The sequence below is a fragment of the Bombina bombina genome, chromosome 5 (assembly GCF_027579735.1).
Source record: "Bombina bombina isolate aBomBom1 chromosome 5, aBomBom1.pri, whole genome shotgun sequence".
Classification (NCBI taxonomy): Eukaryota; Metazoa; Chordata; class Amphibia; order Anura; family Bombinatoridae; genus Bombina; species Bombina bombina.
Genome location: NC_069503.1, coordinates 864,410,235 through 864,432,532, shown reverse-complemented (window position 1 = coordinate 864,432,532; position 22,298 = coordinate 864,410,235). Strand labels below are relative to the sequence as shown.

The following is a 22,298-nucleotide window of genomic DNA, read 5'->3' as shown; positions in this document are numbered from 1 at the left end:
AGTCAGAGAGCAGAATTTTCATAGTTTGCGTGCCTAAACCTTTTCTTCAGTGATTTATTTTAGAGTGCTCCGTTTATCTTTCATTTGATGTTCTGCTGAGCCAGGGAGCAACTCTAGGCATGAGCTTCATAATTAATGCAGTGCAGTTTACATATTTTGTATGTGTGTGTCTGAGTTTTTGTGTGTCTCAGTGTTTTTGTGTGTGTGTCTGAGTGTGTTTCCGAGTGTTTGTGTGTGCATCTGAGTATGTTTTTAAGTGTGTCTGAGTGTTTGTATGTGTGTTTGCCTGTGTTTTTGTGTGTGTCTCCTTTCTGGGGGGGGGGTGACACCATGACTTACCGCACCGGGTGACACCAACCCTAGTGACACCACTGTTTATTTCTTCTGTGTAGTGTAATTCAAGACAAATATAAATTAGGCAATAAAAGAGAGTGTGCAAACAAGGCTGTGTGGAATATATGATTATTTTGATAACTAACAGGATTTCTGCATAGCATTGTTTGCAAACTTTTTTTTAACTGTCCTCAGCAGAAGAGATATATAGGGGAAAACTTGGGTTCCAATATGGCAATGTTGATTACCTTATAGAACAGACGTCAATAAATGTGTTTAAAATTTAGGAGCCTAACAGTGGTATCTGTATATGGATATATGGAGCATAAACCAAAAAGTTAGGAGCCAGGGGTAAAATTCTAGGACATATGATTAAGGTTGTCTAAACCGAAACGTTGCGTTTTACTTTGGTAATGTTCCACTAAACCAGATTTGGATATACTGAGGTGATGCTTGTTTGTTACATTGAGTTTCTCTAGGGGAGTGCAACAACCCTATTGCGGGCACCTACTTGTCATTGGTGCTAGACATTTAATCTATACGTAAAATTCTAAGCCCTGCTATAGAAACTCAAAGGAATTGAGAAAATCAACCATTATCAAAGTTATCTTACAGAGAAGGGGTACAAAATAAATAATGAAATATTTTTTCACTACACTTTTTAAATACTTGATATTAGGATCTCAAGCTGTTTAATGCCCCTTTAACTTATAAACCGCCAGATTACAAGTGGAGTGCTATTTAATGCTCTTGCTCGAGTAAGCTTTTTGTGCTAGTATTATGAGTTCATCTACTTAACAGCAAAGGGCTCGTAAGCACTTCTATATATGTATACATATGTATAAATGTGTTTATATGTGTATAGAGTATATCAGGCCCATTTATTAAGCTCCGTATGGAGCTTGAAGGGCCGTGTTTCTGGCGAGTCTTCAGTCAAGTCAAGTCCAAAAAAACTTTCATGTTTTAAATAGGGCATGCAATTTTAAACAACTTCACAATTTACTTTTATCACCAATTTTGCTTTGTTCTCTTGGTATTCTTAATTGAAAGCTAAAACTAGGAGGTTCATATGCTAATTTCTTAGACCTTGAAGACTGCCTCTAATCTGAATACATTTTGACCACTAGAGAGCATTAGTTCACATGTTTCATATAGATAACATTGAGCTCATGCACGTAAAGTGACCTAGGACTGAGCACTGATTGGCTAAACTGCATGTCTGTCAAAAGAACTGAAACAAGGGGGCAGTTTGCAAAGGCTTAGATACAAGATAATCACAGAGGTAAAACGTGTATTATTATAACTGTGTTGGTTATGCAAAATTGGGAAATGGGTAATAAAGGGATTATCTTTCTTTTTAAACAACAAAAATTCTGGTGTTGACTGTCCCTTTAATCTTTTGTATGTACACTATGTTCGTACCTTCTTGTCGTTTTTTCATCTGAGGATATATTGTCCACTTAACATTTGGTGATTCCTGTTGGATACAAGACTGCAGGCCTGAAGATACCTATACAGACAAGCTGCTGGGGAGAGCCCCCTCCTCGCAGTACACTTACCTCATAGGATTGAGGGTACCTCTTATGAGTACATATATTGAACTTTTTACATCATTTGAATTCTACAAGCAACACAAACAGTTGTTTGCCACAGTGTTTCTTATAATTCTATTTTGCTACATTTTGCCTTTCTGCTACATATTCCACTGGTTCCTATTTCAGCAGGGACGTTTTGTTCATAGCTGATATCTCTTTATTGATAGTACCTCAGTTTATGATAGTTAGCACTGGATGTATACTTTTCTCCTCGTCTTTTATATAAATGCATATGTATACATATATAGACATCGAGATACATACATATATACAGTTGTGCTCATAAGTTTACATACCCTGGCAGAATTTATGATTTCTTGGCCATTTTTCAGAGAATATGAATGATAACACAAAAACTTTTCTTTCACTCATGGTTAGTGTTTGCTGAAGCCATTTATTATCAATCAACTGTGTTTACTCTTTTTAAATCATAATGACAACAGAAACTACCCAAATGGCCCTGATCAAAAATTTACATACCCTGGTGATTTTGGCCTGATAACATGTACACAAGTTGACACAAAGGGGTTTGAATGGCTATTAAAGGTAACCATTCTCACCTGTGATCCGTTTTCTTGTAATTAGTGTGTGTGTGTATAAAAGGTCAATGAGTTTCTGGACTCCTGACAGACCCTTGCATCTTTCATCAAGTGCTGCACTGACGATTCTGTATTCTGAGTCATGGGGAAAGCAAAAGAATTGTCAAAGGATCTGCAGGAAAAGGTAGTTGAACTGTATAAATCAGGAAAGGGATATACAAATATATCCAAGGAATTGAGAATGCAAATCAGCAGTGTTCAAACTCTAATAAAGAAGTGGAAAATAAGGGGTTCTGTTGAAACCAGACCACGGTCAGGTAGACCAACTAAAATTTCAGCCACTACTGCCAGGAAAATTGTTCGGGATGCAAAGACAAACCCACAAATAACTTCAGGTGAAATACAGGACATGTGGTGTGGCTGTTTCAAGATGCACAATAAGGAGGCACTTTAAGAAAGATGGGCTGCATGGTCGAGTCGCCAGAAGAAAGTCATTACTACGCAAATGCCACAAAGTATCCCACTTACAATACGCCAAACAGCACAGAAACAAGCCTCAAACCTTCTGGCACAAAGTCATTTGGAGTGATGAGACCAAAATAGAGCTTTTTGGCCACAACCATAAATGCTACATTTGGAGAGGAGTCAACAAGGCCTATGATGAAAGGTACACCATTTCTACTGTGAAACACGGAGGTGGATCGCTGATGTTTTGGGGATGTGTGAGCTACAAAGGCACAGGAAATTTGGTCAGAATTGATGGCAAGATGAATGCAGTATGTTATCAAACAGAACGACTCATTTTCCACTTCTTGATTAGAGTTTGAACACTGCTGATTTACATTCTCGATTCCTTGGATATATTTTTATATCCCTTTCCTGTTTTATACAATTCAACTACCTTTTTCCCACAGATCCTTTGACAATTTTTTTTCTTTCCCCATGACTCAGAATCCAGAAATGTCAGTGCAGCACTGGATGAAAGATGCAAGGGTCTGTCAGGAGTCCAGAAACTCATTGACCTTTTATACACACACACACTAATTACAAGCAAACAGATCACAGGTGAGGATGCTTACCTTTAATAGCCATTCAAACCCCTTTGTGTCAACTTGTGTGCATGTTATCAGGCCAAAATCACCAGGGTATGTAAACTTTTGACCAGGGTCATTTGGGTAGTTTCTGTTGTCATTATGTTTTAAAAAGAGTAAACACAGTTGATTGATAATAAATGGCTTCAGCAAACACTAACTATGAGTGAAAGAAAAGTTTGTGTTATCATTCATATTCTCTGAAAAATGGCCAAGAAATCAAAAATTCTGCAAGGGTATGTAAACTTATGAGCACAACTGTACATATACATGCCTAACGATGGCTATATATATATATATATATATATATATATATATATATATATATATATACACACACGTTTCACAAATGCAGGCACTCACTGGTCTTAGTAAAATATGCAAATTTATTAGGTCATTTAAAAGAGATACATAACGTTTCGGCACGGCATTGTGCCTTTGTCAAATGTCAACACATATTCAAAACATGTACAACACACTTAAAATCATCTAACACACATATTAAAAACACACCGGCGGTAATTTGAATCTCCAGTTCACCTTTATAAGGGGTATGTTTTTAATATGTGTGTTAGATGATTTTAAGGTTGTTGTACATGTTTTGAATATGTGTTGACATTTGACAAAGGCACAATGCCGTGCCGAAACGTTATGTCTCTCTTTTAAATGACCTAATAAATTTGCATATTTTACTAAGACCAGTGAGTGCCTGCATTTGTGAAACGTCTGGATGATAAGCAGCAGAGTACCGTGGCACTATTTGGATTGGTGAGATTGTGCTTTCCCTAAAGGAACTTTATATATATATATATATATATATATATATATATATATATATATATATATATATATATCACATGAGACCTGATATATTTGAGTCCTTATAACTTTTGCATGCAAAATATTTTTTTAAATTTTTTTGTCAGATGGTGTTATTATGAGGGTAAATGTACTTTGACTTCAGAGCTCTGGTTAACTGTTTTGTGAGACCAAAAAAAGTACAAACTAATCATGGTAGTGTAAGTCACAATTGTGCTCAACCGACAGCGTTTACTTTCAATGCGTAATTCCAGGAGTAACCTTATGGGCGCAAACACCTGAAAAAACAACCCCTTATAACATGCAGGCAAACATTTGTGCTTCACTAGTAATCTGGCCCAAAATGTTTTGAAGTAAAAAAGAAAGAAGAAAACTGATATCTAAGAGAGAACAGCACAAGGGTTAGATAACCTTACCAGTTTAATGCTCTAAATGGCAAAAAGTGAGAACTTACTAACATTCAATAAAGAGAGCATAAACATGTCAAGTTTATTTTTAATGTTATGAAGTTTAAGAACAAATACAGAATCATCAAATACAAAACCAGTGCAAAAACATATAAAAAGCAAAGTAAATATGGTAAAAAGGCTAATTGTTAAAAAGAACACTAGTACCAAGCTTCTGAATTATTTTTCATCAGTAGCCTAAGGAAAGGCTTTTTCTTTCCCACAGTGATGAAATCTAATAAAATTGTGTGTGTGTGTGTGTATATATATATATATATATATATATATATATATATATATATATATATATATATATATATATATATATATATATATATATATATATATATATATATACATATACATACTAGAGAATTAGGAAAATCAAAGAACCAAAATATTCAAAATTATGCACTAGACATTTTATTTTTACTTTAAAAATGAAAGTAAAAGCATTAGAACATAAAAAAATGTCACATCATTAAAAAGACGGAAGTCTATTCAGTAGCTGAACATTCTATATAATTGTATGATTTGAAGACATTATTATATAAAAGTGTTCATGACAAGAAGCTTATGAGGTTAAAGAAAAATGTGCAATCATGCAATATGAAATAATTTTAATAAGGATGATCCATGGAATATTTTCTATACAACCCCTATAAACAAGTATTACAATCCAGTCCAAACAGCATCATGTTGAGTATGTAACAAGTATCTCATAACTGATGTGTTGCCACAATTTCTGTGTAAATCTTATATCTTTAGGTATTAAGATCACTTGAGTCTGAGAACCTTCTAGGTTCTAAATAAAACATGTTGAAGCCTAAGCATCATTTCTAGAGTAGCATGTCAACAGTTAACCCCATAATCTTTTTATGAGGATATATTACCTTTCTGCACACTGCCAATACTGTGTATGCAAAAGTCAGTGATGTTATATAGTGAGAAAAACTACATACTACACTATAGATTCTAGGCCAAGTTATATAGACTTTGTGCAAACTTGTTCTTTTCTCCACTTAATATTATTTATACGGATACTTTCATCAAGCTTTCAACACTTCTCTTTCTCCATCGATACATGCATGAGAGTTGTCCCTATAAACCAGTATATAAGGAATACACAGGTATTTAACCTATATTTTCAGTTTGTTTGACTCATTTTTTGGCTTTATATTAACAAATTGTAACACTGAATTAATGCAATTTCAAGTATGTTACATTTTATTTACATATAATGTCTACTTAACGCAAAATATTCATGCATTTCCAAGATCAAGATGTCCTAACTTACACAAAATAAAACATTTTGGCGATTACATTCTACTACTTTTGCCCCTCTACCCCAATATAGTTCAATTTAGCTTTAAAGCTAAAATTTCCAAAGCTTCCAGTAAGCCCATCTTGATCTGTATGTAGTACCGTCTTTAAGGATTTCCATAGGAAAAGTTTTAGTAAGACTGCAGTTTAACAGTTATTATCTTGATTTGCTTTTTTCTTAATTAAAAATATTGTTTTCTTAATATAACTATGGGACTCCATCTATAGATGTGTGTATTAAGGCTTATTTACAGCTTACCTTCTAAAAAAACAAACTTAGGTGAATTAAAAAGTACTATAAAAAAAAAAATCTATACATGAATATCTAATTATACTGGCATTTGCTCTATGGTAACAAAATTAAATTGTATTTATCAATTAATAGAGCACACTGATATATACATAAATATATACATAAAATAGTAGATCCAAATAAGTCTGGACATTTTCCCTTCTGGAAAATAGATTTTGGTTACCTAACCCAGAACAGAGTAATGAAAAATGCAGTAAGTTACAAAGCTTTTGAAGCACAATTTTGAACAAGGTTAGCATGTTGCATGTCCACGGTAACTTATCTGTTAATTTGTGCATCATGTACATCTAAACAATATATAAAGTAAACAACCAAAGAACAAAAATATTCTCTAATTTTATATACAGATTTATAAATCATATAATTCTATAAAATTCTCAGGACAGGCTAAACAGCAATATATTACCCCATGTCCCAAATATGCCACCATAAGATTTTAGAAAAATGCTGCTCAGTTATGACTAATTTTACATTTATTGTAAATATACTTTCATCTTATTAACTTCTGTTCCTTAAACCTTTAGCTATAAAGGGCTGAACAACAATGCACTGCAGCCTGCTTCATCAGCCAATGTGTTAATATAAAGGGGAATGTAATGTTGACGGGGTTTGTTTTATGCCATATGTTTGATTGTCTGAACCTACATGAACAATATAAGTTATTTTTCCTTTGCTAAAAGAATGTATTTTTTGTGATTTGCTCATTACCACATAGATATTTGCTGTAAATGCATTAGCTATTATCAGAAAAAATAAATATCTAAAGAATACGGCATTTAAAACAGTATTTAAATGGATATTGCAAACACAAAAGAAGAGAGAGCGCAGCCACGACTCACGGTAAAAGTTTTTAATACATCCTTAATGCGCAACTAAACATATTGCACTTACAAACGTTAAAATAAAAATAGGCGTCTCTTGGTTCACATTAGTTGTAGGTTACTGCGGTGAAGCTGTTCAATCCTGTCCCGCTGTGTAAGTTCAATTGCCAAGGAGTCTTGATAAAGTCCGCAGAAGACGGAAGAAACGCGTAGACGGCACAAAAAGGACAGTCGGTTAAAGCACCGCTACAAAGAGTAAGAAATCGAGAGGAGCGTGACTTGGGGTGGTTCAAGGATTGAAGTTACACAGCGGGACAGGATTGAACAGCTTCACCGCAGTAACCTACAACTAATGTGAACCAAGAGACGCCTATTTTTATTTTAACGTTTGTAAGTGCAATATGTTTAGTTGCGCATTAAGGATGTATTAAAAACTTTTACCGTGAGTCGTGGCTGCGCTCTCTCTTCTTTTGTGTTTGCAGTTTTCCCCAGTCTGATACACTCCTTAGTGTTCAGTGAATCGAGCAGCAGCGCCACACTTGCAAGAAATACAGAGGAGAATTGAACAAAGAGAAACAAAAGAAGTTTCCGGAGATTCGAGATTTATCTACCATACTCCCTGAGACATCAAGGTAACATAGATCAGTATAAGAAAACCCGATAATATATACACATATATTCTAATGTGGGGGTATCTATCTCACAAATTGTGGACCAATTACATGCATTAATATCTATCATACAGTAAAGATTATTTATTAAAAAAATTGTTTAAGAGGTGTATATAGTAGACACCCTACGAACAAGAAAAATAGGCTGAAGATAGTGGCAGTTTATATCTATATTTATTGTTTGTATAGTCATCTGGGGTACAGTTAGCGCTGTTTTTTTAGAATTTGTGTAAATGGATATTGAATAACAATTGGAAGCTGCATTATATTGCAGAATCGTCCCTAGACCAATTCGGGATAACAGGGGATTTTTTAAGAGCGTTAAAAGCAATATATTCCAGCCCACAGGCAGCGATACTGGTAAATGGGATACCATCCCAGCCATTTGCCCTGGGTAGAGGAACAAGACAGGGATGCCCGCTTTCGCCTCTCCTCTTTGACCTCGCATTAGAGCCCCTTGCAGCGAAAATTCGACACACCACCAAAGGTCTCAAAATAGGAGACAAAGTACTCCACTTGTCTCTTTTTGCAGACGACATGGTGCTTTATATTCAAGACCCCAGACTTAACGTCCCATTATTAATGTGACCGCTGCTTCATAACTGCTGTTTCTGGCGAGCCTGCAGACTCATCAGAAACACGGGGCATCAAGCTCCATTCGGAGTTTGATAAATATGCCCCAAAGACTGTGAATGAATTAAAAAATGCCTGGGACATGCATAAGGCTATCCTAGGAAAAAGGTATCATGTAATATGGGTAGACTTGATGGGCCTTTTTGGTTCTTATCTATCGTCAAATTCTATGTTTCTATTGCAAATGATTTTTGTGCTTCTCATGAGCAGAAATGTTGATAATTCACCTTATGGGAAAACAAACCTTGGGAGACTGTGAGAGAGTTGGGGTAAGGTTTGAAGCTGAATGCTGGTTCATAAGATGGCGTCAATAACATAATAAAATGCTTCTCTCTAAGATGTAAAAATATATCACTTTTTTTTTTACTGCAAAATGGTATTTAAATAAAGATATTATTCTACTACACAATATTCTAAAATACAGATAAATAAGCTGTATAAAAAAAAAAAAAAGATTAAGAATATGTAAAAGTATTATGTGCCAAGTGATTTTACAACCATCTGTAAATTAGTGGGACCATTAAATACAGTAGAATTGCTTAATCAAGAAATGCATAATAGACAACACAATAGCAGTTAGTCTGAATTTTAAATGAGCTGTAGATTATTTTCTGACAAAGTTCAAAACTAACCTCAATTTGCTGTCCATCTGTATCATGTGACAGCCATCAGCCAATCACTGACTCATACGTATACACTGAAACATCTTGCACATGCTTAGTAGGAGCTGGTGCCTCAGGATTTGTGCATATAAAAAGACAGAGCACACATTGAGAATGCAAGTAATTTGGAAAGTCTTTTAAAACTACATGAAAGTTTAATTTTGACTTTAGTGTCTATTTAAATTAACTACTATTATAAAATTCCCTTTGTTCTCTTGGTATTTTTGATGAAAAGCTTATTTACATGTGCTTCTGGGAGTTGGTTATTGGTGGCTACACATATTTGTCATTTGCCATCAGTTCACCAGATGTGATTAGCACCCAAGAGCAGGGGCGGAACTGCAGGGGGTGCAGAAGTCGCAAAAAACGTTGACCTGCCACTGCCTGCACTGATATTATGTGAGTGTGACATGATGCTTCACTAGTGTCTCTGACTACAGGGGTTAGTCTCTGTTTTACCCATTGATGTTTATGTGTGTGTGTATGTGTGTGTATTTATGCATGTGTGTGTGTGTATATATATGTGACTGTGTGTGTATTTATGCATATATGTGTGTGACTGTGTGTGTATTTATGCTGGATGTGTGTGTGTGTGTATATGTTTGTGGAACCAGCAAATTACAGACCTTGTTACTACATCATGGGGGGTAAACAGTGGCACTATACAGTACCACTATATACAGTAAGGGGAGGCTGGACCATGTCACAGACTACTGTGGTCACTTTATAAAGTACTGGGACGGGTAGGGTCAGACCAACCATCTCACCGGCAGATTACAGACTGTGTCACTAACTCACTATATACAGTACGGGGAGGCTGGACCATGTCACAGACTACTGTGGTCACTTTATAAAGTACTGGGCCAGCCATCTCACCGGCAGATTACAGACTGTGTCACTAACTCACTATATACAGTACTGGTGGGTTAAACAGTGCACTATATACAGTAATAGGGGGTCAGACCATCTCTCAGACTGTGGGCACAGGGTACCTCCTATTGCAGACATGTAATCGGATTCACATTTTTTTTTCTGGGTTAAATGTAAAAAAAAAAAAAAATGATATGTATCAAATTCACCTTTTTTTGGAGCGGGGCGGCGGGGGCTTCTTAGATTTTTGCACCTGGGCCCTGTGGTTTCTAGTTACGCCTCTGCCCAAGAGTACATTTATGCACCGGAACTGACATTAACCATGTATTTAATCTATTTGTAGGGGTTAAACAAAGCTATATGGAAACTATAGAGCAATAATAAAATGCTCTAACAACGAACATTTTCTTTTTGCACTTTTATGTCGCTTTATTAGCTTTGATATATGGATCCCGTGAAACAAAAATTTCAAAGCTACATTTTTTAAAAATGAAAAGTAGTTATGTGTTGTTAAAGGGATGCTAAAGTTAAAAAAAAACTTTTATGATTTAGAAAGAGCATGCAGTTTTAAGACACTTTCCAATTTATTTCCATTATCAAATTTTGAACAGTCTTTTTATACACACACTTTCTGAGACACCAACTACTACTGAGCATGTACCCAAGTTCAAAGGGTGTATATATATATAATAGTCTGTGATTGGCTGATCTCTGTCACATGATACAGGGGATCAGGAAATGGGAGAAAAAATAAGTTTGCCAGAAAAAAATATTCTGCTTATTTGAAATTGTTATTAAATGTTATTGTATTGTCAAACTTTACATGGTTGAACATCATGTTGAAAAATACTACAACATTCAACATTTTCATTTCCTTAACCAGATTTCTTCAATTTTCTGCAAAATGTTTTTTAACTAATTTACATACATTTATTTTAATACAACCTGTTGCAGAATATACATTTTTAGTTCTTAATAAAAACATTAATTCTTTTTTACATTTCTTTTGTCAGCTGAAAGATTGTTTATATATCAAACTAGTGTTTAATGCACAAACAAGATAAATGAACTAAAAGTTAATATAAAAGTGTAATCTGTAAGTGTAATCAAGAATTTATGAACGTGTATACTGTACATTACTGTATTTTGTGACCCTGCTAGTAGATTTGCCTATACTGCTGATACTGTTACTAGAAGATGGCAGCTCTTCCACTAAGTAAGCTCCTTGATTAATAAGTGGAGGTGTATTTACAAATCGACCTTGTATTTCCCCTTCTTTGACTGCTATGCTCTCTTTCACTGTGCTTTCCCCGCTAGAAAGATCTGTTGGAATTACTACCTTACTTTGTATTGTAGATATAGGGGTGTAATGCCTCTCTGTCACTAGCACATTTTGTCCTACAGACAAGTCAGGGATACTCAAAGATGCCTGGAGGTTAGAGTTGGGTGCAAGAACCCTCTCTCTAACAACCATATATTGGTTGTCAGAAAAATCACCAGCACTCACAAAGTTTGGCATCCCAGCATCAGACTGGATCACATGCTCTGTAACTAGAACATTCTGCCCATCAGCTACATCAATCAGGTTATGCAGACTAGATGCAGGACGAATAACTCTCTCTGTTACCAAAACATTTTGTGAACGCACTGGCTCAAGACGCAGCATAGGGCCGGTGGTGTATGATTTTTCAGTCACTAGGACACCACCACGTAGCATTGGTTCATTCACAAACCTAACAGGTGCAAATGATTCTTCAGAAACTACAGTTTCTTGAAATGTGACCTCAGGTTCTACTGTGTGGAATTTGGTTTCAGCAGAAGAGTAGGAGTTTTCAATAGTCATATCACTTTGTTCGGGTACTATCGTGTTGACGTTTGTTTCAGAAGTGTAGAATTGTTCAGCCTCAGCAACCCTTCTTGCCTCAGTTTCTATCATCTCTCTACTGGGAATTTTGCTTTTCGCCTCATATGACCTATAACTGTCTACTTGAACACCAGTGCTTATTTCACAACCCATACAAACTTCTGCCAAGGCTTTGAACTTTAGTCCTAAATCATCCAGGAAATTTTCTTCAATGTCACTTTCAATAAAGCTACAGCAGCCGACTGATCCTGAACATGAACCGTATTCTTCTTGGGAATAGAGTAGAATGCAATCTTTTGCGGGTTCAGCATCATCCTCATCTGCATATGCAAAGGCTTTCTGAAAAACACAGAACGTAAATATTCTTTTAAAAACATTGTTTCGAAACAGAGAGCTGCTCTTGATACAGCGCATGTTCTAAAAAATAAAGAAACACACTGAAAGAGCAAGAAAGGCTTAAAAGTCAATGCTTAGTGGAATCAATTAAAACAATGATTTTATATGCAAAATATATAGATTGGCTCAATTTAAACTGGTCTAATGTGTTTCACTCTATATAATAATGCTTTCCCAGTTCCTGTCCTCAGGACACATAACAGGGCTGCTTTTCAGAATATCTAAAGTAGAGCACAGGTGACATAATCAGCTGCTCAGTAGTAGATTTTATATATATATATATATATATATATATATATATATATATATATATATATATATATATATATATATATATATATATATATATATATTCATTGCCTTTAGTAGGTTTTTAAGCAAAATTTTTAATTATAAAATTATTTAAGGGACCTTTCAGTACTGATAAGACTTTTTAGATAATATTTCCAGACCAGAGAGCTTTAGATTATCAGGCCCTTAGACATTCAACTTACAAACACACTGCTGTGTAGTGTTTGATACTGTAATAATAATAATAGATTTAAATTAAATATCACCTTATAAGATTTATGGGCAACTGAAGGGCTTTAACAAATAGCACAGTAATGATAGGTCCGTTTTACCTATGTGTCTGCTCTAGCCTTGGTTTTAAAAGTTAAAAGAAGCAAAATAAATTTGAAAATATTTTTGGCCTAAGAGTATGAGTACAGTTAAATAAGATGGTGTGCTGTGACAGGGCAAACTCAAAACACTGTCCTGCCTGGGTCAAAGAATGAAATTAAGCCTACCAACTCTCTTTCCATTATAGTCTAAATTCTGCAAACTAAAACATTAAAATGTAGTAGATTGAAACTCCACACAAGAACATGCTGATACCTAGTGGATTGACCCCAAATTAGAGTAATTTCTATTTAACACTATAAGCTGGAATGCTATCCATGTCAAATGCTGTTTGGGTCCTATGACCCCACCTGGTCAGCAGGCTGTGTCTTCTAAACAATAAAGGTTTGCAAGACTGTTGTTAGGTTTTCTTGAACCACCAAAATACTCACATCTTGAAAGTAACCTCTTATGAAGTCTTCATTTAGAGCTGCCATTGACCCACCAGCATCTCCGCCTCTAAAATTTCCATGAGCACCAGCTCCTGAGCCACTTCCAGCACCTAAAACACCTAGAGATTTAATAGTATTTCCAGCGGCTCCTCTTCTTGCAATCTCTCCAGCTGTGAGAAGTTCTCTAGACCCTTCAAATCGTCTCTCATACATACTATTGGCATTGTACGTTTGATTCGCGTTATACTCATAGCCTCCATTTCCTTGGAAACCCAGAGAATCTCCTTTTCCTGCTGCACCAGCACCAGCACCTCGTCCTGAAAAGCCAGAAATTACAATCGGCTGTGGAGCAGCTGCCTAATCAAAGTAAGAAGATAGAAGTCTTTATTTACAAAAATAAATGTGATAATTTTAGACTTATGTAGCATATAATGTATAACTACAGTAAAATAATATATGTTTTACATTTTCTATTAGTTACAGCAATACATTTGTTTAAAGCATTCAGAACCTCTTTTGGTGGTCTCCAGTCTGTAAAATGTGGCCTTATCCAATTCTATTGATAAATTTACACCAAATGAACAAAATATATATGATATTTTGTTCTGTCCTTTTATGTACTTTTTTCTCACCTCTTACCACTTTTATATTTAAAGGGCATTAGACTCAAAATTAATATCCTCATATAGGGCCAGATTACAAGTGAAGCAGTATTAACACTCCCGCTCGCATGCTAACTCAACTAGAAGTAAGCTTTTTGCGTGTGTCGGGTAGCGGTTACCGATGCGTGGAAAAAGTCGAAGTTAGGAAATCGCTCGTGCGTTAACGTATTCCATCATAGAAGTCAAGGGAGCAAAAAGTGAAATAAACCCTACTCGAGCGCAAACCGGATTGCATATTTTAAAATGCGCTAACCCGACAATGTTCTTCACATAGCAGAATACAGTATGTTCTATTTATTCATGAATACATATTTCCATATATATATGATGGTATTTTGGTATAATATATATCTATACATATATATATATATATATATATATATATATATATATATATCACATGATTATATATAGGTATAGATATATACAGATATATAAAAGAATATCTATTTATAAATACTTAGAACATATTTTGCTATGTGCAGAACATTGGAATGTGTAATATTTACAGTATATAAGTATAACACTTTATTTAATATGAATATTGCATAAATAGGATTTTACACGTTTTCATCTACTTAAAGGGACATGAAACCCAACTTTTTTCTTTCATGATTTCGAAAAAAAACAAATACATACTATTTGAGATGTTATTACAATATAACTGTATACAATGGGAACAAAACAATACTCCCCTCTATGGTGGACCGCTGCCTTCTTACAGTCTCTCCCAGGGGACTGTTAAATATGTATAGTGTTCAAATGTAGATAGCGCAGGTCCTCTTTTCTTCTCAATATAGTAAATACCACAATGGATATCAATCTCAGGCGTCAAAGAATTGATTCCAGATGTCACTGGGGATGAAACTTCACTGGTGTATGTAAAAGCAAACCAAGTGATATAAGTGCAGTATACTCACTCTGATAAATATCAGAAGTCGGCCTTAAAGTTGGATCCCTCCAGTCCACAGTAGCTTTCCTCCAGTCCACAGTAGTATTCAACTTAAATTTAAAGGGTGCTCCAATATTAAATTTGTAGCTACTCAGAGAAAAAAGTAGCATATACTCACTTCCTTGGAGTCCAATGTCCAGCGATTTCACAAAAATAGCAAAAATGGTTTTCGATAAGAGGAACAAACATTTACCAATACAGCTCTACGCGTTTCAATGATTACATTGTCTTTTTTAAGGGCAGAATTTAAAAAGCAACTTTTTACCTCTTTTAAATTCTGCTCTTGAAAAAGATGATATAATAGTTGAAACGCGTAGAGCTGTATTAATAAATGTTTGTTCCTTTTATCTAAAACCATTCTTGCTGTTTTTTTGTGAAATCGCTGGACTTTGAAGTATATGCTACTTTTTTCTCTGAGTTGCTACAAATTTAAAATAGGAGCACCCTTTAAATCCCCAGCTTGAATACTACTGTGGACTGGAGGAAAGCTACTGTGGACTGGAGGGATCCAACTTTAAGGCCGACTTCTGATATTTATCAGAGTGAGTATACTGCACTTATATCACTTGGTTTGCTTATACATACACCAGTGAAGTTTTTATCCCCAGTGACATCTGGAATCAATTCTTTGACGCCTGAGATCAATATCCATTGTGGCGTTTACTATATTGAGAAGAAAAGAGGACCTGTGCCATCTACATTCGAACACTATACATGATTTAGAAAGAGCATGACATTTTAAACAACTTTCCAATATACTTCTATTATCTAGTTTGCTTCATTCTCTTAAATGCTGCCGATTGGTGGCTGCACAGATGCCTCGTGTGATTGGCTCCCACATGTGCATTGCTATTTCTTCAGCAAAAGAATCTAAATAATTAAGCAAATTAGTTAATAGAAGTAAATTGGAATGTTGTTTAAAATTGTGTCATCTATCTAAATAATGAAAAAAAACATAATTTATGTAAGAACTTACCTGATAAATTAATTTCTTTCATATTAGCAAGAGTCCATGAGCTAGTGACGTATGGGATATACATTCCTACCAGGAGGGGCAAAGTTTCCCAAACCTCAAAATGCCTATAAATACACCCCTCACCACACCCACAAATCAGTTTAACGAATAGCCAAGAAGTGGGGTGATAAGAAAAAAGTGCGAAAGCATAAAAAATAAGGAATTGGAATAATTGTGCTTTATACAAAAAAAATCATAACCACCACAAAAAAGGGTGGGCCTCATGGACTCTTGCTAATATGAAAGAAATGAATTTATCAGGTAAGTTCTTACATAAATTATGTTTTCTTTCATGTAATTAGCAAGAGTCCATGAGCTAGTGACGTATGGGATAATGAATACCCAAGATGTGGATCTTCCACGCAAGAGTCACTAGAGAGGGAGGGATAAAATAAAGACAGCCAATTCCGCTGAAAAATAATCCACACCCAAGACAAAGTTTAAATCTTATAATGAAAAAAACTGAAATAAGCAGAAGAATTAAATTGAAACAGCTGCCTGAAGTACTTTTCTACCAAAAACTGCTTCAGAAGAAGAAAACACATCAAAATGGTAGAATTTAGTAAAAGTATGCAAAGAAGACCAAGTTGCTGCTTTGCAAATCTGATCAACCGAAGCTTCATTCTTAAACGCCCAGGAAGTAGAAACTGACCTAGTAGAATGAGCTGTAATCCTTTGAGGCGGAGTTTTACCCGACTCGACATAAGCATGATGAATTAAAGATTTCAACCAAGATGCCAAAGAAATGGCAGAGGCCTTCTGACCTTTCCTAGAACCGGAAAAGATAACAAATAGACTAGAAGTCTTTCGGAAATTCTTAGTAGCTTCAACATAATATTTCAAAGCTCCAACTACATCCAAAGAATGCAATGATCTCTCCTTAGAATTCTTAGGATTAGGACATAATGAAGGAACCACAATTTCTCTACTAATGTTGTTAGAATTCACAACCTTAGGTAAAAATTTAAAAAGAAGTTCGCAACACCACCTTATCCTGATGAAAAATCAGAAAAGGAGACTCACAAGAAAGAGCAGATAATTCAGAAACTCTTCTAGCAGAAGAGATGGCCAAAAGAAACAAAACTTTCCAAGAAAGTAATTTAATGTCCAATGAATGCATAGGTTCAAACGGAGGAGCTTGAAGAGCCCCCAGAACCAAATTCAAACTCCAAGGAGGAGAAATTGACTTAATGACAGGTTTTATACGAACCAAAGCTTGTACAAAACAATGAATATCAGGAAGATTAGCAATCTTTCTGTGAAAAAGAACAGAAAGAGCAGAGATTTGTCCTTTCAAGGAACTTGCAGACAAACCTTTATCCAAACCATCCTGAAGAAACTGTAAAATTCTCGGAATTCTAAACGAATGCCAGGAAAAATGATGAGAAAGACACCAAGAAATGTAAGTCTTCCAGACTCTATAATATATCTTCCTAGATACAGATTTACGAGCCTGTAACATAGTATTAATCACAGAGTCAGAGAAACCTCTTTGACTAAGAATCAAGCGTTCAATCTCCATACCTTTAAATTTAAGGATTTGAGATCCTGATGGAAAAAAGGACCTTGTGACAGAAGGTCTGGTCTTAACGGAAGAGTCCACGGTTGGCAAGAGGCCATCCGGACAAGATCCGCATACCAAAACCTGTGAGGCATGCTGGAGCCACCAGCAGAACAAACGAGCATTCCTTCAGAATCTTGGAGATTACTCTTGGAAGAAGAACTAGAGGCGGAAAGATATAGGCAGGATGATACTTCCAAGGAAGTGACAATGCATCCACTGCTTCCGCTTGAGGATCCCTGGATCTGGACAGATACCTGGGAAGTTTCTTGTATAGATGAGAAGCCATCAGATCTATTTCTGGAAGTCCCCACATTTGAACAATCTGAACAAATACCTCTGGGTGAAGAGACCATTCGCCCGGATGCAACGTTTGGCGACTGAGATAATCCACTTCCCAATTGTCTATACCTGGGATATGAACCACAGAAATTAGACAGGAGCTGGATTCCGCCCATACCAGTATTCGAGATACTTCTTTCATAGCCAGAGGACTGTGAGTCCCTCCTTGATGATTGATGTATGCCACAGTTGTGACATTGTCTGTCTGAAAACAAATGAACGATTCTCTCTTTAGAAGAGGCCATAACTGAAGAGCTCTGAAAATTGCACGGAGTTCCAAAATATTGATTTTTTTATTATTTTTTTTTTTTTTTTTTTTTTTTTTTATTATTTGCTATGTGTAGTTAATAGTTGTCTGAAATTGGGACAACATAGGAGGAGAAAGGATGAGAAAAAATATTTCAACAGAAAAACTTTAAAGATCAAGGGTTAATAGATTAAAACTCACTAGTCAGGCTAACAGAGATCAGATTAACTCATAAAATATTTGAAGTTTATTTTTCTTTTCTTTATGCTTACATGTATAATATTTTGTGGAATCCCTAGGGAAGCCTGGTTTTTCAAATGTTTAATTATTTCTTTTACTTGTTTCTTTGAAAATATACGAAACTGTATAAATGTGTTGAAATATACAATAAAAATGATTATGGAAAAAAAAAAAAAAAAAAGTATGCAAAGAAGACCAAGTATGCAAAGAAGACCAAGTTGCTGCTTTGCAAATCTGATCAACCGAAGCTTCATTCTTAAATGCCCAGGAAGTAGAGACTGACCTAGTCGAATGAGCTGTAATCCTTTGAGGCGGAGTTCTACCCGACTCAACATAAGCATGATGAATCAAAGACTTTAACCAAGATGCCAAGGAAATGGCAGAAGCCGTCTGACCTTTCCTAGAACCAGAAAAGATAACAAATAGACTAGAAGTCTTTCGGAAATCTTTAGTAGCTTCAACATAATATTTCAAAGCTCTAACTACATCCAAAGAATGCAACAATCTTTCCTTAGAATTCTTAGGATTAGGACACAATGAAGGAACAACAATTTCTCTACTAATGTTGTTAGAATTCACAACCTTAGGAAAAAATTTAAATGAAGTTCACAACACCGCCTTATCCTGATGAAAAATCAGAAAAGGAGACTCACAAGAAAGAGCAGATAATTCAGAAACTCTTCTAGCAGAAGAGATGGCCAAAAGAAACAAAACTTTCCAAGAAAGTAATTTAATATCCAGCGAATGCATAGGTTCAAACGGAGGAACTTGAAGAGCCCCCAGAACCAAATTCAAACTCCAAGGAGGAGAAATTGACTTAATAACAGGTTTTATACGAACCAAAGCTTGTACAAAACAATGAATATCAGGAAGACTAGCAATCTTTCTGTGAAAAAGAACAGAAAAAGCAGAGATTTGTCCTTTCAAGGAACTTGCAGACAAACCTTTATCCAAACCATCCTGAAGAAACTGTAAAATTCTAGGAATTCTAAAAGAATGCCAAGAAAAATGATGAGAAGAACACCAAGAAATGTAAGTCTTCCAGACTTGATAATATATCTTCCTAGATACAGATTTACGAGCCTGTAACATAGTATTAATTACGGAGTCAGAGAAACCTCTATGACTGAGAATCAAGCGTTCAATCTCCATACCTTCAAATTTAAGGATTTGAGATCCTGATGGAAAAAAGGACCTTGCGATAGAAGGTCTGGTCTTAACGGAACAGTCCACGGTTGGCAAGTAGCCATCCGGACAAGATCCGCATACCAAAACCTGTGAGGCCATGCTGGAGCCACCAGCAGAACAAACGAACGCTCCTTTAGAATCTTGGAAATCACTCTTGGAAGAAGAACTAGAGGCGGAAAGATATAGGCAGGATGATACTTCCAATGAAGTGACAATGCATCCACTGTTTCAGCCTGAGGATCCCTGGATCTGGACAGATACCTGGGAAGCTTCTTGTTTAGATGAGAAGCCATCAGATCTATTTCTGGAAGTCCCCACATTTGAACAATCTGAAGAAATACCTCTGGGTGAAGAGACCATTCGTCCGGATGTAACGTTTGGCGACTGAGATAATCCGCTTCCCAATTGTCTATACCTGGGATATGAACCGCAGAAATTAGACAGGAGCTGGATTCCACCCATACCAGTATTCGAGATACTTCTTTCATAGCCAGAGGACTGTGAGTCCCTCCTTGATGATTTACATATGCCACGGTTGTGACATTGTCCGTCTGAAAACAAATGAACGACTCTCTCTTTAGAAGAGGCCACGACTGGAGAGCTCTGAAAATTGCACGGAGTTCCAAAATGTTGATTGGTAATCTCGCCTCCTGAGATTCCCAAACCCCTTGTGCTGTCAGAGACCCCCCAAACAGCTCCCCAACCTGTCAGACGTGCATCTGTTGAGATCACAGTCCAGGTCGGAAGAACAAAAGAAGCCCCCTGAACTAAACAATGGTGGTCTGTCCACCACGTCAGAGAGTGTCGTACAATCGGTTTTAAAGATATTAATTGAGATATCTTTGTATAATCCCTGCACCACTGGTTCAGCATACAGAGCTGAAGAGGTCGCATGTGAAAACGAGCAAAGGGGATCGCGTCCGATGCAGCAGTCATAAGACCTAGAATTTCCATGCATAAGGCTACCGAAGGGAATGATTGAGACTGAAGGTTTCGACAAGCTGAAACCAATTTCAGACGTCTCTTGTCTGTCAAAGACAGAGTCATGGACACTGAATCTATCTGGAAACCTAAAAAGGTTACCCTTGTCTGAGGAATCAACGGACTCTTTGGTAAATTGATCCTCCAACCATGTTCTCGAAGATTCGTATGAGATTCTGCTAAATGTGAAGACTGAGCAAGTACCAAGATATCGTCCAAATAAGGAAATACCACAATACCCTGTTCTCTGATTACAGATAGAAGGGCACCGAGAACCTTTGTAAAAATCCTTGGAGCTGTTGCTAGGCCAAACGGCAAAGCCACAAACTGGTAATGCTTGTCTAGGAAAGAGAATCTCAGAAACCGATAGTGATCTGGATGCATCGGAATATGCAGATATGCATCTTGTAAATCTATTGTGGACATATAATGCCCTTGCTGAATAAAAGGCAGAATAGTCCTTATAGTTACCATTTTGAATGTTGGTATCCCTACATAACGATTCAATATTTTTAAATCCAGAACTGGCCTGAAGGAATTCTCCTTCTTTGGTACAATGAAGAGATTTGAGTAAAACCCCAGCCCCTGTTCCAGGACTGGAACTGGCATAATTACTCCAGCCAACTCTAGATCTGAAACACATTTCAGAAATGCTTGAGCCTTCACTGGATTTATTGGGACACGGGAAAGAAAAAATCTTCTTGCAGGAGGCCTTATCTTGAAGCCTATTCTGTACCCTTGTGAAACAATGTTCTGGATCCAAAGATTGTGAATCGAATTGATCCAAATTTCTTTGAAAAATCGTAATCTGCCCCCTACCAGCTGGGCTGGAATGAGGGCCGCACCTTCATGTGGACTTGGGAGCTGGCTTTGGCTTTCTAAAAGGCTTGGATTTATTCCAGACTGGAGATGGTTTCCAAACTGATACCGCTCCTGTAGGGGAAGGATCAGGCTTTTGTTCCTTATTGTGACGAAAGGAACGAAAACGATTAGCAGACCTAAATTTACCTTTAGATTTTTTATCCTGTGGTAAAAAAGTTCCTTTCCCCCCAGTAACAGTTGAAATAATAGAATCCAACTGTGAACCAAACAATTTATTACCCTGGAAAGAAAGGGAAAGCAAAGTTGACTTAGAAGACATATCAGCATTCCAAGTTTTAAGCCATAAAGCTCTTCTAGCTAAAATAGCTAAAGACATATACCTGACATCAACCCTAATGATATCAAAGATGGCATCACAAATAAAATTATTAGCATGTTGAAGAAGATTAACAATGCTATGGGAATTATGATCTGTTACTTGTTGCGCTAAAGCTTCCAACCAGAAAGTTGAAGCTGCAGCAACATCCGCTAAAGATATAGCAGGTCTAAGAAGATTACCTGAACATAAGTAAGCTTTTTTTAGAAAGGATTCAATTTTCCTATCTAAAGGATCCTTAAAAGAAGTACTATCTGCCGTAGGAATAGTAGTACGTTTAGCAAGAGTAGAGATAGCCCCATCAACCTTAGGGATTTTGTCCCAAAACTCTAATCTGTCAGATGGCACAGGATATAATTGCTTAAACCGTCTAGAAGGAGTAAATTAATTACCCAAATTATTCCATTCCCTGGAAATTACTTCAGAAATAGCATCAGGGACGGGAAAAACCTCTGGAATAACTACAGGGGGTTTAAAAACCGTA

At 36.2% G+C, this 22,298-nt stretch overlaps 1 protein-coding gene across 1 annotated transcript in view; it reads right to left on the bottom strand.

Moving 5' to 3' along the window:
- Positions 1-8,106: 8,106 nt before the first annotated feature.
- Positions 8,107-22,298, bottom strand: part of DSG2 (desmoglein 2) — a 78,753-nt gene continuing 64,561 nt past the window's right edge. The window contains exons 14-15 of the mRNA XM_053714998.1: positions 13,429-13,781; positions 8,107-12,319 (exon numbers count right to left, since the gene is read on the bottom strand). Coding sequence (XP_053570973.1) covers positions 11,231-12,319; positions 13,429-13,781 — 1,442 coding nt within the window. The 3' untranslated portion in view covers positions 8,107-11,230. The remainder of the gene's footprint in view (positions 12,320-13,428; positions 13,782-22,298) is intronic.